This window comes from Amblyomma mixtum, chromosome 2 (genome assembly GCF_055824585.1).
Source record: "Amblyomma mixtum isolate Tamu chromosome 2, ASM5582458v1, whole genome shotgun sequence".
In the NCBI taxonomy this organism is placed as follows: domain Eukaryota; kingdom Metazoa; phylum Arthropoda; class Arachnida; order Ixodida; family Ixodidae; genus Amblyomma; species Amblyomma mixtum.
Window position 1 is genome coordinate 238223457 of NC_143013.1, and position 18325 is coordinate 238241781.

Below are 18325 nucleotides of genomic sequence, written 5' to 3' on the forward strand. Positions count from 1 at the left end.
ATTCCTGAGTTTGCTCAGAAGAGGGAACTGCTTTCACAAAGAATGCGAGAGTGTCGCCTGTGAAAGAGACCTTTTGGTTGGAAAACAAGCTTACGCAGAAACTGACTTACAGATTTCTGCAAATGGTCCATTGGTGGCTTGGCATGCGTCCACTCTTTAGAGAGTAGTGTGCGTGAGTGGTTTGGGGATGGAGACACATGCGTGACTTCGTGTTCGTGCTTTTTTTTAGTTCATTGCGTCGTCAAGGGCAGGTGTTTTTTGGCATGCATGCTAGCCGCAACACGAGTCGTCGAGAACACCTGTAGATTTTGTTTATTTGCAAAATCATTTTCGGCGTTTTTTTTGGGGGAAAGGGGCGGAGGCGGACAATTGGAATAAAAAGCAACTAGTAACGTGACACCTCACGTTACCGAAAAATGTTAACGTAAGTACGTTACCCGTTACAGCTCCGAAATGGTAACGAGTACGTTACTAAGTTACCGAAAAAAGTAACCCGTTACCGGTAACGCCGTTACTTGTAACGCGTTACTGACAACACTGCTTTGACGGCACTATTGTGGTGGAAACAGTACCAAACTGCGCAGAAGCCTTCTACTTGAGTCATGAAGGAATTGAGATTGTTGAATGTTCTCTGGGAACCACTCCCTTTTCCTACATCCATGGTTTAAGTTCCGTGACCCCGCAGTCGACCTTATGTGGGCTTAAAATGCCTCTGCAACGCGCCCGCAGTCGCACCTTCAAGAAGTAGTAGTAATCGTTTAATGACAAAAAATACAAAAAGGAAGCACGAGAGCTGCAGCCGGCGGAATTCACGGAATTCACAGCCGGCGGAAGTCACAGGGAGAGGATAGCGAGGAAAAGTAGGGAGGAAAGCGACCGGCAGAAAAGACGGGGAAGCTTTGTACACAATTCACAAGTTCGCGCCGCTCGCAAGCTAGTGCCTATACTCCGTCTCACAAGATGTTTGCAGCACTACGAAAGGTAGAGCTCTCTCGTCCAATCAGGATGGCGCGCACTACATTAGTGTGTTCCTACGCGCCTGTGGCTCGATCCACCTGATATCCAGGTGGCTTCTTTCTACCTCTAGCAGGTGGCGCTTGATGTCTTTTTATTCTTTTTTTGGTTTGTTTTTGGACAGGCGGACGCCCGTTCCAAAGGGACTAGCCCCACTTTTTTTTTTTGTCGCAACCTGTTCTGATCAGTTCCTTTGTTGTCGCAAAGCCACCTGCATCGGCTGCTTGGGGAAACAGCGCACTGTCGGTGTAGAGCACACAGGAGACACAACAGACTCGACCTACGCCATGTTGGAAAGTGGCGACGCATCACTACCTCTCAGCAGGCCTCCGCAGAGCTGTGTCCGTACGGGCTTTGTCTGGTAATATCACCAGTGATTGAAACACTCCCTACCATTTAAATATACCTGTCCAAACCATGTTTTTAGTTGCAATGCTTATTGTTTTGATTAATAGTCATACACTCCTCAAATATTCGAGGGGCTATTTTCTGTGTTTCTGCAGTCCTGATTGGACGAGAGAGCTCTACCTTCCGTAGTGCTGCAAACATCTTGTGAGACGAAGTATAAGCATTGTTGTACACATTTACAACACGCGTAAATTCACTGCATATTCAAGGCCGCGTGCACGTAGCGTCCTGTCGCTAATGGACAGCGCGAGCGGCGCATTGCGCAAGTGGCCCGGTTGGAGCGCCCAGCTGCCGCCTTAAAGCAGAAACAGAGCCAGTTTTGAAACGTCGTGTTATCCTACAAGAACTTATTTGGCTGGCGTTTAGTTCTCAATTCAATGGAAATTATAATCATAAAATTTAAATTGGATTTGCCTCTGGGTTGCAGCTTTGGGAAAAGGCGTAGCTTCCTGCACAGCAAATGGCAAATTTGTCAGAATAGCTCACAACATGCCCTTTCTATGAACTCTTCGTTATCGCTTCATAGTTTGCACACACTTTTGACATGAACGCGGAAATTAGCAGCGATTACGGCAATGGCAAAGCCTTTAGCAACGGCGAATGATCGAGTAATTGGAGGCACTTTAACAACCTAGAAGAAATGCCGTGAATTACCATACTACGCATTGTTACACTGGACAAATTGCCTAATGCGCACAATCAGTTAGTGAAACAGGCACGAAACGGAGCACCAGGTTCCTTGCATAGAATCCTGCAGTACTTGCAACATACAAGTTTATGGGCATCTAGATATGTACAGATGACAGGAGTACAAGTAGCCAAACGAATTCGGCTTGATTGCGCTTGTACCCTTAAGAAATAGCTTTATATTCAATAAAGAGACTACAGAGGTACACTGACTTCAACGCATCCCTGCTGCATTTTGGCCACGCCGCCTAAACTTTCGAAGAGCTGACCGCTATTGAGCTTTAATACGTAGCGATTAATGCGCTAATACCTAAGTTTCGTTGCTTTGTATTGTTAATGCGCACGCAATTCCACTATCACTCATCCTCATGTAGCCACTGTATGCGTCTGCAATAGTATTTATTTATTCATTCATTTATTTATTTATTACCTGCATCGCCTGTTTTAGGCATTACAGCAGGGGAGACATCATCGCAACAAAAACTTCGAAATCACATGCGCAAAATGTATCCGTAAAGCTCCAGAGTTTCCTTATAATCCTCTCTAATACCCATACATGGCGAGCGCTTTCTTGTAGCGGCCCATGTTTGTGGGCCCACATCCGATGGGGACACTTTTAATAAAAGCGCGCATGCACAAGGCATGACTTGATCTCCCTAAAGCAAGCAAAAAAAAGCGTAGACGTGCGCCTAGCCAAACGCACCGAGAGAGGGCGCCACACGTTTCTTGCCGATGCTGAGGATTCATGATGAATAGAAAAATAGCCAGGGAAAAAATTTGCCTCTTTCAAATGTAAAATACTTTACATCTATTAAAAGATGGGTCATTTCGCTACCTAAAGCTCCTAGAACAGGCCGATATATTGCAAATCAGGGCAGCGGTGAGTGATCAAGTGAGGACAAGTGGGGTTTTTTTCGCGACCTCGTCATAGACTTCATGCGACCATATCTCATCGCGCAGGGTAAACGCAATATTTAAGCCACAGTGATAAAACTTCATTAAAAGAAACTTTATGAGGTATTTAACCCCTCAGGGTCAGAGCTCGCTTGTAACTGTTATGCGTGACGAGATATTGATCTTTTATTTTTCATCGCCATTCAGTTACGCGCCGCCGCGCCGCCGGCTGTCGCGAGATGGCGCGACCGGTTTTCCGAGGCGCATGGGCCGGAATCCTGGGGACGCTACGGCTGCATATTTGGAGCATACACACAGGTTGCATGTGTGCCAAATGGCCATACATACGCCTGCTCGAAGATATTAGCACAGAAGGACAACAGCCAATAACTTCGGAGCCGACCGGACTTCCTGGAAGTTTATTGCTTTGCACGCAGAGGCAAAAATGCGATGGCAATAAACAAATGTTGGCAAAGCTGTATGCGAATTCCTGAGAGGATCACACTGAGAAAGTGCATGATCTTGCACTGACAAGCTCCTCAGCTTCCGTGATATTATCATGTGGCTTCGTTTACGCAGACAGAGGGGGAAAGGGGAGAGGCGGAGGGAAGGCGTGCTGAGTGCAGAGGCTGCAAGTAATGAGAACAGGACGGATAGTGAGGGGGATGAAGGCTCGCCTGAGGGAGAGACAGCAAATGGTGAGGTGTACTGAAGGGAGCATGATGCATGGCGTGGGAGAAAGCAGTTGCGGCACTGACCGATAACATTTCCGAAGCATCTCTTCGCAGTGCTTTATAGGAGCGTTTCTGGTTGGACGCCTTCAGTTTGACGTTTTTCTCTGCATGTAAGTGTTTGCTACAGTTTATTTTTGCTTGAGGCTTTAAAAGAGCGCCGTCCTTGATTCTGGAGCCTTCGTGTATTTCCCTGAGTCAGCCAGCAGCAACGGATCTGCCCTTTCCATAGAAGGTCGGTCCTTAAACCCAAGACTGTAAACAGGGCGGTCAGCTGGTGATACTTGCAGAGCACAAATGTAGACAGTGCTTAATTGCTTCCATGTGAATCCTTCATGGCATAAATTTTCCGCACGCAGACACCGTGCAGTCGAAAGAGGTGTATCAAGGCCGGGGAAAAAAATAAGCAAAAAAAAATAGTGGGTTTCAGGGCGGAAGCATCGTTCATATGAACGATGATTCAGAACTGCCATCTTTTGTTTGCTGTTCATAGGCAGTTTCCGGAGCCTTGCCAGGATGAAACACGGCTTCGCACTCTTGTTGGCTTGTCACATGTACGTCCCTCGGAGTGGCACTGTTGTCACTAAATCATCTTAATTCCCAGCGTCATATCTCCGCTGGGCGCCTCTACGTCCGCTGCTCTCAGTGGCGCATTTTGAAAACAAGAACGATGAAGTACTTGGTCCCTTTGAAGATGATCACCACCGCCATTTTAATGCACTGCACAACAGCGAAGCGCATCGACCCGTGTGCCTGCCGCCAAAGTAAGTGCAGTACGCAATAAACGTTTTACGAGTACTCTGTGGACTAAAAAGTAATTTGATAATCTTTAACGAAAAAATATCGCATAATAAACCTAAAGGAATACGGTAAACATTTAAGAGGAATTCCTTTTTGAAGCCGCCGCAGCATTTGCCCCATTTTATGTTAGCAGAGAAAATAATAGAGAAAGGAAATCAGGGTTAGATAAAAAAGATATCTGTGAACAAGGGGGAAGCGATTAAAAGAAAAGGAAGTGGCAAATTTCCTGCGGCATTGACACCCATATGCAACGCCTAGCTGGGGAGGGAGTAAACGTTTGCGGCCGCAGTTGGGCGAGTAGCAGTAGTTAAGTGAAACCAGGAACTGCGGTAGTATTGTTCTTAGTGTGCTGTGTAGCGAAAATTTATTGATGCGTCTCAGTGGTTATCTTGTTTGCCGAAGGGTTCCCAAGTCTAATCATGCTGAATGTGGCTCTTGGTTTGGAAGGAAACAATAAAAATTGATGCTGGTAATTTCGTTAGCTCGCATTTATTGCGAGAAACTCGGCGTTACATTTACGTCAGCCTTCTGTTCCGGCCAATTATCGGCCAGTTATCATGTCTAAATCTTAATTCGTTAGTATTAGAATGGCTTTGTAACTTTTTGACTAACAGAGAGCAATTTGTCTATGCTAACAATTATTCTTCTCCACGTAGCCCGGTCATTTCAGGCGTTCCACAAGGTACAGTCCTAGGACCATTGCTTTTCCTCATATATATTAACGATCTTCCTTCCAGTATTTCCTCTACAACCCGTTTATTTGCCGACGATTGTGTAATTTACCACCCAATCGCTAACAGTACTGACGCTGGCATTGTTCAGCAGGATCTTAAGCGAATCCAAACTTGGTGCGAACGTTGGTTATGTCTCTCGATATTTCCAAAACATGTTTGATTTCATTCCATCGTCGGCAGATGCATACTCCTTCTAAATACGCTCTTTTCGGTTCAGAAGTGTCGTCCGTCTCTTCCTGTAAGTACTTCGGTATTACTTTAACCCAAACCCTAACATGCATGTCATCTCATATCATGAACATCGCTAACGACGCTAATCGTACCCTTGGTTTCATACGGCGCAATCTACGATTTGCCACCCTATCCATCAAATCATTAGCATACATAACTTTTGTCCGTCCTAAACTAGAATATGCTTCAGCAATATGGAATCCTCACCAGTCTAACCTCTCTTTAACCTTAGAAAAAATACAAAATCGAGCTATCCGCTTTATTTATTCTGATTATTCGTACTACACTAGTGTGTCTGTTTTAAAATTTAGAGCTAACTTACCCAGCCTTGAAACGCGATGAAAAATTTCACGATTGTGCCTCTTTCATATGTTTTATCATTCATCCTTAGAAGAATCGGTCATTTCACCTGCTTATCGCCTCTCAAACCGTATTAACCAACATAAGGCCGTCTACGCCCCCACCACAAGAACTACCGCTCATTCCCGATCTTTTTTCGCCACGTCATCCCGGGACTGGAATGATCTACCACAGGACGCCAGCCATCACATCAACGCCATCTATTTTAAGAACGCTATCAAGACCATAGTTGTTTAACTGTCATGCCCATCCCTCATGTAATGCCCCATACCAGGGGCCTTTGAGGTATCAAATAAAAAAAAATGCTTACTAGAAGAACGGGCACGTAAATTCTTTTGTAATTAGTCCTTTCCGAAGCGCAAAAGCATGGGGCTCAAAATCGAGGCATGAAGCACGAAAATTGAAAATGACTGAGGTGACAAACACGGAAGGGCTTAGGTAGAATTTAATCTTGGTCTATGGCGAAAATTTGTGTGGGTCAGAGAGCATGTGCCGTGGACCTTGCATGAAAACATAGTATGTAATATGGAAATATTACTTTGCTGGAATTGTTCATATTCAGCCATGTTTGCCTTGGCGGGTCTACACTGAAGTCATCTGTGGCGGAGCGACATTTTAATGAACGGGGGACGAACGCTGAAATGCTTGTATAATGAGACGAAGTGACATTCAAGAAAGCTGAATGTGCGTTGGGAAATACAGCGAGGTGGTGCTTTCATAGGGTCACATGGCCATTCTGGCATAAATTTATGTTTTCAACAAAAAGCTACTTGGAAGCCACAGCTCATTTATTGGCTTCCTTTCCATCCTCTTACTTCACATTGCGTTCTGCAAAAGGGCAATTTTAGACCAGATAACGCAATGCGTTGCTGGTCGAGGTCTTGCATTTACCTAACGCATTTATGTGTCATTTTCTGATCGTTGTAAAGAGGAGATCTGCAAATATATTTGTCCCGGCAAAATATTTCGACGTGCAAAATATGGTTGATCACGAAGGGTTGAACTACCACGCTTAAGCGCACTGCTGTTTTTGCCAACTTTGGTTGAAAGTAACTGAAAATATATAATGAGGAAATTCTTTAAAATTTGAAAATTCCATTTAAGGCTGCCATAGAGCGTCCCTAGCTGTTTGGCTATTTTTGAGTGTTATTCTTTCTATAAAAGCGTCCTAACTTAGCACACAAAAAGATTTTTGTGCTCAAACTTTAAGAAAGCTCACAAACCACCAGAACTTTGGATGGCGAAAAAGAAATTTTAATGGTGTTGGTATTACGTCCATATGTTGTACGCTATATGAAAATTTGCAAACATTAAAACATATTGCGTATTATTGCTGCTGCAAGGACCTCTTTTTACGCTCATTGCAGTATTTGCCAACTTTGGTACACTTATGGCTGATCAGTGCACGGCAAAGGAATTGCGTCTAGTATTACAGAGAATATTTCAATTTCTGTCGAGTGCGCCCAGTAAATCTTGTCGGTTCCATACCTTTATTCATTTTTCAAAAATCCTGCGAACATGGCGCACAGAATTTGTCTTGCTAACTTTGGAGGAGTTTATCTCAGAAAAGAAACAAGCAATAACTATAACTTATTCCGCGTTTGTTCCCTCACCCACTCTGCCAACTTCCGGTCTCTAGTCGAAATCGGGAGGAAAAATGGCTGAGGCTTAGCTAAGGTTAAGCCTAGTCAGATGCGAAGCATATTGATGGCTAGGCTTGGTAATACATGGCTTTCCTTGGTTGAATACTTGGTCATTTTAATACAACCACTAGAAGCCTTCGTCGTGGGGGAAGACAACGGCATGGCTACAGCGGAACGCCGACTAACCCCGAGACGCGCGTTGGGTGAGCGCCTGGATTGCCACGGAAGCCGCGTCCGCCTGCCCGGTGGAGCGAGCGTTTCACCTACACCGAGTGTGAACGCGCGTTCGAAATGCGCGGGAGTGTGACGTCACCATACCACGTGATTCACACGGCGTGCAATCGCAGCGACGGCACAAGTTGGAGCCCCGTCTGTCATCTGTCGTGATGTCATTGTGTCACGTGGTGTGACGTCACCATACCACGTGGTCTGCACGGCGTGCAACCGCAGCGACGGCACAAGTTGGAGCCCCGTCTCTCATCTGTCGTGACGTCATTGTGTCACGTGGTGTGACGTCACCATACCACGTGGTCTGCACGGCGTGCAACCGCAGCGACGGCACGAGTTGGAGCCCCGTCTCTCATCTGTCGTGACGTCATTGTGTCACGTGGTGTGCACGGCGTGTAACCGTCAGAAGGGCTTGGGTTACCTATTGTAATATGCTTCGCATAAAACGGCCTTGGGCAGGACATGTAATGCGAAGATAAGATAACCGGTGGTCATTGAGGGTAACGGAGTGGATTCCAAGAGAAGGCAAGCGTAGCAGGGGGAGGCAGACAGTTAGGTGGACGGATGAGATTAAAAAGGTCACGGAGATACGGTGGCCGCAGCTGGCAAAGGGCAAGGTTAATTGAAAAGGCATGAGAGAGGTCTTTGCCCTGCAGTGGGCGTAGTCAGGCTGATGATGATGAGAACTAGTCCACTATGCCTGATATACTAACTTAACGAATGAACCATATAATATACGCAGACATATTTTAAAACCTAACATCATTGCTAAAAATTCAAGAAATCACATAGCCAGGATTTTGAAAGATGATCAGAAAGAACATTGTTATTTTTTATCATGTTCAAGAGCAGTTCTCTAAATTACCATGCATAAGGACAAAAACAAAGTGATTGTTAGAGTTTTGCGTCTGCAGTCGAGCACTGCGTGTCCATTGCTGGTACCAGGTTGAGCACCGACTTGCGAGATACATGTATGTGCTGCTGCCAACTGAAGTTCGTGTTTTCTGCAGGGCAGTTTGCATATTTTGCTTGTCTGAGAAATTTGGACGAGGTGCACTCTTGTAGGTTTTTTCCGAGATGTTTGAACCAAAAAATCAAGCCCGTTTCTAATGCATAGTATCCGTATTTAGCGTAGTGTATATTCAAGTGGTTTGTGTTTGCAGTTGTGGTTTCACATATTTGTGATGCCTGTTTGTCTAACTACGCACAGAGCAAAGGCCTTCATCAGGTTTCTTGCATTTTGCCTTTGCTTTGCTCCGGGTTCCGGGCTCAGAAGGAAACAAAAAATTTAGGGGGCACTTTGGCTCTCTAAAGTGCTGCAAGGCGAAAGCGTTTCCTGGCCACTGTTTGTTTTTATTTACTTTATTTTTCATATTTTGTTATTTATTTTTGCTCCTTTTCTTAACTTTGTTGTTTTTTATTTTTATTTTCACGTCTTATTATTATTTTGTTTTTATTTTTGTTTATTTTCGTATTTTTATTTTTATTTTCCTTTTCTTAACTGTACTTCTTTTATTTTATTTATGAAGCCCATGCATTCACTTTATTCCCCATGCGCCCATGTGCCTTTATTCATGTTGGAACCATGAGCCTTTTAAGCAGTGACGCCGAAAGGCGGACGAATCTGCCGACGCGTCTGTCGACACGGCTGCCGACGCGTCTGTCGACACTCCTGCCGACGCGTCTGTCGACACTTCTGCCGACGCGTCTGTCGACACTCCTGCCGACGCGTCTGTCGACACTTCTGCCGACGCGTCTGTCGACACTTCTGCCGACGCGTCTGTCGACACGGCTGCCGACGCGTCTGCTAACGACAGTATGAGGCATTAAAGGCTTTCGCCTTAATAAAATAAAATAAGTTACGCGAACACAGCAGGTTGGCAATCAATGGAATTCAATGTTCAAGATAATAGAAGGCTCAATGCCTTGCCGCGGTGACTCAGTGGTTACGGCGCTCGGCTACTGGCCCGAAAGACGCGGATTCGATGCCGGCCACGGCGACCGAGTTTCGATGGAGGCGAGATTCCAGAGGCCCGTGTACTGTGCGATGTCAGTGCACGTTAAAGAACCCCAGGTAGTCGAAACCTACGGAGCCCTTCACTAAGGCGTCTCTCATAGCCTGAGTCGCTTTGGGACGTTAAACTCCGTAAACCAAACCAAACCAAATCTTCCTTTCAGTTCCTGCCTGCGGAATCCAACACCGCCGCGATTGTCGCTGTCGGGGTACGAACAGCTCTCGCTCTAAACGTTTGGCTTCTGACACCGCATACTCAGTACAGTTGGAGCAGGACACGAATACCCAGCATGCGGCGGTCGATAAAACTGTAAATAAGGCTTCGAACATCGTGCAGCAATTCCTGCAGTAGACTGATAGATTTAGCTAGGCGCCATATTTGGGCGCTATAACGAGACTGTTGAATTTTTCTGTTAATGTTTTGCTTTACAGAGCAGCAGAGAACTGGCCGTAGCGCCACTCGAGTGCACGCTCAAGTTTGGTCAGATTGCTGAACGTGCATTCTGGGTGAGAACCATTTAGAAAATATAACATCTTTCTGGATAGCAGCAAACTGCCGACTTGTTTTCGGTAGTATGCAGTAGCTGCACAACTGTTTTCGCCAATGCAGCAAATGATACAGAAGCGCACACTCGCACAATGCACCATTTCCCGTTTTTGCGTTAAAAAAGTAGAGAAAGTTTTTGTCCTTGTTGTTTCTAGAAGCTGCGGTTTACCATCCATGCAAAGGAATATATTAGACGGCATGGGAAGTGAACATCGTAGATTTCAATTTTTGGTAACCCGAACTTACTGTAATAAAGAAATGCTGGCTAACGCCGATTCATCATCTGAAAATTTGAAAGAATAGAGGAGAGCTGCAAATTATAAGCATGTATGCCTCCAGATTGCGGCAGTTGGTCCACAGCCAGCAACGCAATGCACAAACGCACATGCGGGTAGCAGTAAGGTTAAACTTGTAGATAGCGTTAAAATAACGACGAATGCTTAAATTTCTACGCCCCAAATAGATTTTGGGCTGATTTGAATAGCAAAGCACGTTTTCTAGAGGAGTAACTGCTGAAAGAAACTACAGAAAATGTTTGCTACATTCGAATGAGTCTGAAAAGGCTTGTGTTTTGTAAAAGACGACGATGAGCGGACAGTGCCGCGGTACAGTGCTTTCGCGCTAGGTAAACTGCGAACAGACAAGGGAACAGACAACAGTGATTTCGCTCGGGGTATAGGTACCCATCGGATTAGTGCTTAAGTACTAAAAGTAAGAACCGCCGTAAACTCAGAGAATTTTGTGTAGCAGAAACATTTTCAAACGTGTACGCGATCTGCTGATTATTCAGACACGACAGTTTTATTTTCTGTCCTCTGCGCCTATCATGACTGCACGTTTTTCCAGAGATGAAAGGAGCAATACCACTTTAACGCCACTGCTCTGCACCTTGTAGTAACGATATATTTGCTAAGCCTGATTAGGAGGAGGTTACTTTCAGTCGCCTAAATGAGATTTATTGTTTATTTTTATTTCAGAGATGCGCATTTCCGCACGTTCCTAAGGGTGTCGTGTGCGGCTTAAAGTGCGTTGGTTATTTTCGCTATTTTGTTGGTTGTTTGGTTGGTTTATGGGGGTTTAACGTCCCAAAGAAAGTCAGGCTATGAGGGACGCCGTAGTGAACGGCTCCGGAAATTTCGACCACCTGGGGTTCGTTAACGTGCACTGACATCGCATAGTACACGTGCCTCTAGAATTTCGCCTCCATCGAAATTCGACCGCCGCGGCCGGAATCGAACCCGCGTCTTTCGGGTTAGCAGCCGAGCGCCAGAACTACTGAGCTCAGCCATCGCGGCGCCACTCTCGCTACTTTTTATCTGGTTGAAAAGGGTTCCTGCTCTCAATAAGAGGGCGTCGAAAACGGGGCGGGATAAGATCACTCAGGTATTGAGGATTTTAAGGAAATAAAGAAAAGAGATCGGAACAATGCTTTTCATGTTCCTCTCTGCATTCTGGCTAAGACTGCAGTAACGCAGAAAGGGTTGGGCATCACAAACTCCACCCATCAGTGGATGAAATAAAGAGGAGGTAGTTACTGCAGAACAGCAGCGACTTACGCACGGACACAGTAAGAGCGTGCTACACTTCAACGACGAAAAGAAAGAAAGCTTCAGTTCTGACGGGCATTGGAACCGGCGTAGCTGCAAAGAAAGCAGCTTCGTTTCCCCGAACACAACACCGTTCGGCCATCACCACAGCCTCTCGCGCTGTCGGCTCTAACAGGTAGTAACTCACTCCACTGCTTTAATTCATCGTCTTCGCCATTTTTCACCTCGTTGTTCCGCGCTTCCAAGTGCTCGGCGATAGTAGTGTTGCCACCGTGACCCTGCAGTAAAGCAGCGTGAGTCAAGTGGCAGAAAAGCTCGCCGAAGCACCAAAGGCAGCTTTATGTAGGCGGAAACCAAGGTGAGAAGATGGCCAAGATGGTCCAAAGAGCGGCCGAGTGCTACGACACCTTGCGAAGCGATTGACTGACCGTGCTGCCCAGTGCGAAGAAAATTAGTAGCTGAAATTATTTTTGGAAGCATTCGAAGATGCTGATGCCTTCGCTGTGACTGGTGGGGCTTGTAAGACCGAAACTGTTGTTACCAAGCAAAGCTCTTCTGAAGCTCTTCCCGTACACCGTCTGCCACGACGGTTTTAAGGTGGAGGCTTCAGGCAGAAGAACAGGGTCTTGTGACGTCACATCCCTGGTCGTGGGTCGGGATCCCATCAGCGGCACGTGGTTGCCTTTTGTTCTACTTTATAATCAATTAATTTGCAGGTGTTTTATATTTGCACTTTTAGTTATTGATCGATCAGCATCACACAAAAAAATAAATATAACGTAATATATTATCTCATAATTTATGATATAATATCATATTATAATAAATATCATAATATATAATGTATTAAATAAAAATAAAAATCTCGCGCTATCCTGGGCTTCACCTACTGTTGCAATCGTCCTTTGTGTGCTTTGCGGGCATAGCAGCTATATCAAGCCTAGTAAAGTAACAATAGACAAAAAATAACTCTAGCACTGCTAAACCAACAACACTGTTGATATGTGCGATGATCCAGGACTGCAGCCGTTTCTTTTCTTGTCCTGGACAGGATACGGAGCCTATTAAGGACTGAAACACGGCTTCGCGCTCTTGTCGGCTTGTCACATGGCGCTCGCAGTGGCAGTGTTGGCGCTAAATCATCTAGACTCGCTGCTTGATTTCTTAACTGGACACCTCTACGAGCACTGCCCTCGCTCAGAGGCTCACTTTGAAACCGAGCTGTAACGATGGAACACTCCAACGCTCTGAAGGTTTCTGCCGCACTCATATTGATGCACTGCACAGCAGCGAAGCATATCGAGTGGTGTGGCGGCCACCAAAGTAAGTGGTGTGCGCGATAATTGATATTTATGTACTTTGTAGGAGACGTATTAATTTCTTTGTCCTTACCGAAAAAATATCACACATTAAGCTAATAAAAACGCTGCCAACATTTGAAGAGGAATTATAGTTTTACAGTCGCTACAGCACGCGCTTCGCTTTCAGGTAGCACTGACAGGAATGGAAAAAGGAATAACAGTTGGATAAAATATAATTCTTGAGCAACAGATTAAAAGAACTGTTCGTTAAGTTGTGCTGCTCTAGTACCTCCGCTTTTGTCCACCCTTGAGTACGTCCGCGGGGGCGAGCTGTATAACAGACCCAGGCGGATGATTGATTGCCACCACGTCTTAAAATATGGACTAATTTTGATGGCAAAGTTAAGAAACCGCGCCTGCATCCGCTATCCATACACAGACAGTCGACAGATGAGTAGTAGCAGTTGGGTTGGACATAACGATTGCTGTGATCATATAACTACAACGAGACGAAGCCTAAAACACTTAGGTGCTATCATCGAACAAAAAAAAATTGAACTGTAAAAGCACACAAAGGAAATCACATGACTGGTCAGTTTACTTCCACATCACTCGTGGACTTTGAAGTGCGCATCTGTCAGCTATCTTTCAGCAGTGCCCGTCCGGATAACAGTCTGACTACTTATACTGCGGCTCTGAGTCGACAAAAAGCAGGGGAGCTAATCCTTCTGCATGCAGCAGTTACGCATGCAGCACTTACAAAACACGGGAGGACACAGTGACACACGACACGAGCGCATCATGTCCTCCTGTGTAATCTAAGTTACGCCTACGTTTGGGAAGATGCCAACCAACTGGCCTCTGTGTTAGCGTCAATATTCGTGTATCTGCACCCAGCCGAAACTCTGCGACAGCCTACTTAACACAAGCGCAGACAGCCTCTGCCACTGGAAAACGAATAGTGATTAACGCGATAAGCTGCTCCCGGCTCTAGCCCCAACACCGTTGCTTTGGAAGCTTTCCGAAACGGGCGCATGCAGGAAGGTAACTCTGATAGTGGAGGACGTGCCTTTCTTCTCCACAGTCTGCGACAAATATGCCTAGATATCCTCTCGTTGCTACTGGAGCGCCGCTGATGCCTATGCGAGGTTTCGCGCAGTCTTGTGCCTCTTGATGTGCGAGGGAACTGCGCCTTTTTTCATTTAGACATTGTGGCAGCAAGGCGCTCTGTGCATCTTACCGCAGGCCGATGTAGCTTTAAGAACTTCTACACACTGAAGAGAATTTTATTGGACCCAAAAAATGCGTAAAAGGGATCACAGTCCCTCAGAGTAAACAAAGTTGCAACACAGCGACTGGCGTCGCCCGGTAACTCTTCCATTTGCAAAACCGCACCCTTTGTTTAGGTATGCGGTTAGTGGCTGAGCGATCCGCGTACATAAGCTGATAAGAAGCTGCGTCCACCGAGTTTTCGAGGTGCTTCGCAGTAGGCCTTGTCTTTATGTGCAAGATTCATGTTCTCATGGTTCCTTCCGAAGAACGTCAACCCTTTATCGTCAACGGGCTGAAGTTCCATGCCTGAACACTCAGTTCCCGCGACAGTTCGGCGGCTGCTTTCAAGCGTTCATATTAACAACTTAGTGAGTTGCTCTGTCACGCGCATACCTAGATCCTTTGGCTTCATGCACTCCGTGTACGCAGGATACAGAAAAAAACTTGCGTTTAGGCGTTTAGTCGATACCTCCTCCGCAGTCGCAGGCTGACCACATTTGTTCTCCACAAATTTAGTGTATTCTGGCTACTTCCACTGTTCTTGCAGTAGAGCACACGGACACCGGAACAGAAGGGGCAAGGGGGGCGGTCCCTCCCCCCCCCCCCAAAAAAAAAAAAAATTCCTGCAGAGGAGGCAGTGCCTCATCAGCCTCCAACTGTTTGCGTTGTTATTGTAAAGCATAGTGTGGCTTAGCTAGTTCGCTATTTTGTAGGGTTGAAGGTTTTTGTTTCAGTAATCTAAAGCAATCATGTTCCAAGAGAAGTCTTTGATTGGCTGATCCCACTTTATGAGCTTGGTTAGAAGAATTGAAACAGACTCTGAGAAAACTTTCTTAATGCAGTCAATCACTTCTCGTGTATGCATGTTTTTAAAGCTGCCCATACCAATATAACTTTTATATTGTCACGAAGTGGTGACGGTAGTCTGGCAGTCTGGCAGCCAGGAGAACAGCGGAAAGGGCGTCTGAAAGAAACTCTTTATTGGGCTGACTGGCGCCAACGAAGAACTGAATGTCTCGGCGGTAGCGAAAGCGACAAGTATGCGCGGCGGTCGTCTAACAGAATGCCCGCCTCTCTCGGCCGTCCTATATTTAAAGCTGACAACGAACTTTCGAGATACGGAGTGCAAAGTAATTGCAACAGCCTGGAACGACGTAGAATCGGCTCCGCCTCGGTGCGATTAATCGGGCTAAATTTGGTCGCGTCATACATCATAAACAAAGCGATAAATCCGTGTGGCGGCGGCTCGGAAGACTGAACAAACCACTATTATAAAGCTTTGCGTCAATATGCCTTAAAAAAACACAGCTTTGCGCAGTTCAGATAAAAATATGAATAATTTTCAATTCATACTTAAACATACAACGATGAATAAATAAATATAGAATTCGTGTTGTTCAGAAGCAACGTGCCATTACTGTCAGCCTCATCGACAGCTTCAGCCACGGCATCGCGATTAACCAACAAAGCGACGGTCTCTCTATCCCTTTTGAGATCTCTCCCTGGGGTCAGCTGCTCCCATTTTACTTCATGCCGATTGAACGCTTCTCTGTGTTGTATACGTATTACACTGCTCAGAAGTGTTGCGAAGCAAGCAGTCATATCAGGAAGGCTACAAAATTCATTTCTTTTAATAAGGCCATACATCTGCACCGAACGATCAAACCGTTACTTGTTGCGACCCTTTTGCCAAGTGTTTCAAACAACTTGTTCTAAAGGCTCATCATATACATATAGCTCGCATTATTTATGTACAGACTGTGGTACCCTAGGTTCACCTTCACACCTTCAGCTCTATTAACACTGGCGTAAAACTACGTTTTTTTGTTCCTCACGTTTTCTAAAAATCTTTCGACATGCTGATCCCCTTCCTTTTTAATCTTTCACATTTGTAAGCCCAGTCTGCTTAACTTTGAAAACTTCGTAATGATCAAGGGCTTTTTGCCTAGGTGAATTTTCTAATACTGCGAGCTCGTTGAATTTCGACTTGCTGGCAGGTCAGTGTCGACATGCATAGCTCGAAGACGTGCAGCTTAGATGCCTCATATATTCATTGTTCATCGTTATCGCCAAAGTCCGGCTGCTTTTTCCCCCGTACATCTTGATACACTAGGGATTCAACTAGACAGTAATTCAAAGGTCACTGCCACATTATAGTCTGCCTAGTTCATTAAAAGCTGAAAGAATCCAGTCAATAGCTGCGAACCTCATGAAATCGTTATTCGTAAGTAATATCATGGAGTAGGATATGTTGAAGGTTTGCAGTTGTAGAACGGATATGACTGGTGTTCTGTTATATTAATCACTTATTAATATCCAGTACAGCTTCACTGATGCTATCGCCGAACCTTCATACCGTAAAAGCGCTGAAGTATGAAGTGTTTACACCAGCATTTCGGTACGAATTGGGAAGATTCATGAAGGTTTAATGGAATTGTTTTGACTGTTTCGAAGCTGGAGTCGTGGCGCCAAACCGTTTTTTCTCGAAAGGTCACTGTTTGGAAAGATGGTTTATGGTTTATTGGGGTTTAACGACCCAAAGCAACTCAGGCTATGAGAGACGCCGTAGTGAAGGGCTGCGGCAATTTCGACCACCTGGGGTTCTTTAACGTGCACTGACACCGCACAGCACACGAAGCTCTAGAATTTCGCCTCCATCAAAATTCGGCCGCCGCGGCCGGGATCGAACCTTCGTCTTTGGGGTCAGCAGCCGAGTGCCATAACCACTGAGCCACCGCGGCGGACGGTGTGAGATGTAAAAAGGAAAATTTAATGCTATCCAAGAAGGGCATAGAAGCATTTCACTTAGCGATAGAACTGTAATTGCTTCGCTATAACTACGGCAATCAGGAGGCAACCGATGTCCGTATCTAGGCGTCGACGTCGGTGTGAAGCCTGCACCTACCTACCGTGGCAGGCGGTGTTTAGGGAGGTTTCGCTCTCTCCATCTACCACCTGCCAACCGTCTCCCTCTCTCTCACCCCTCTCCACTTGTAGGGGAGAGGAGGAAGACGCCGGGCGAAGAATGGCTAAGCAAAAATGAGAATGGCTAAAAAGATAATGACTCAGACATGAGCAAGTCTGCGTGGAAAATAGTAAGCCTTGCGAAGAACTATCTGTGAAACTTTTCCTTCCGACATTGCTCGCGAAGAGCGACATAGTTCTCACAAGCCCCATCGGTTGCATCGCTTAATCACTGCGCCACTGCGGTGTTAGTGGCGCGAGGGCTCGCCGCAAGCTGTCAATGTGACACATTTTGCGCACTTGCGTAGGCGCAATTCAAATAGAATCAGAATCGAAATAAATTTAGAATTTTGGTAGACTGACGAGTGAGAGAAGAATGCTATCGCATAGCCTCCGCAACAGTACAGTTTTTTGCTCCTAAATTATTTTTTTGATTCCATATGCTGCAAACTTTTGTCCATGTTCACTTCATTTACATTTAGCAGAATCAGTGACAGGAGTATTTTTCCAGAGATGCAGGCCACAGGTGTCTGTATAGCTCTGGTGCACTATTTTTGCTAAGAAAGTAGATCCTCGAACTTCATCTGCCCAGAGATGGAGTGCTCAGGGAGTTCAGTTCTTTGCATAAAGAGGCATTTCACCACTTGGACGTCCAATATGTTGCAGAGTGAACTGTTGGAGAGAGTACAGCTGTCTGTTTACTCTTATTGATGGAGCACCAGATGTACATACGTATTTGAGAGATCAGCAGTTATGTCAATGCCGAAAGAACAATTAACGCAAAAAAAAGGAAACAAAACAAAACTGCAGGCCGAATCTGAAACGGTCATATGAGCGATGACCGAGAACTGCGATCATCTCTTTCGTACTATTGGGTTCAATACGAAGCCTATCGAGGGCAGAGTCACGGCTTCGTGCTGTTGTTGGCCTGTCAGGTGTCCTTCGGACC

The 18325-nt window shown here is 45.6% G+C and overlaps 1 protein-coding gene across 1 annotated transcript in view; it reads left to right on the forward strand.

Annotated features, from left to right (window-relative positions):
• The first annotated feature begins 4348 nt into the window (after window positions 1-4348).
• Window positions 4349-18325, forward strand: part of LOC149363075 (uncharacterized) — a 24870-nt gene continuing 10893 nt past the window's right edge. Inside the window, exon 1 of the mRNA XM_089569874.1 lies at window positions 4349-4498. Within this exon, the coding sequence (XP_089426000.1) occupies window positions 4405-4498 (94 nt within the window). The 5' untranslated portion in view covers window positions 4349-4404. The remainder of the gene's footprint in view (window positions 4499-18325) is intronic.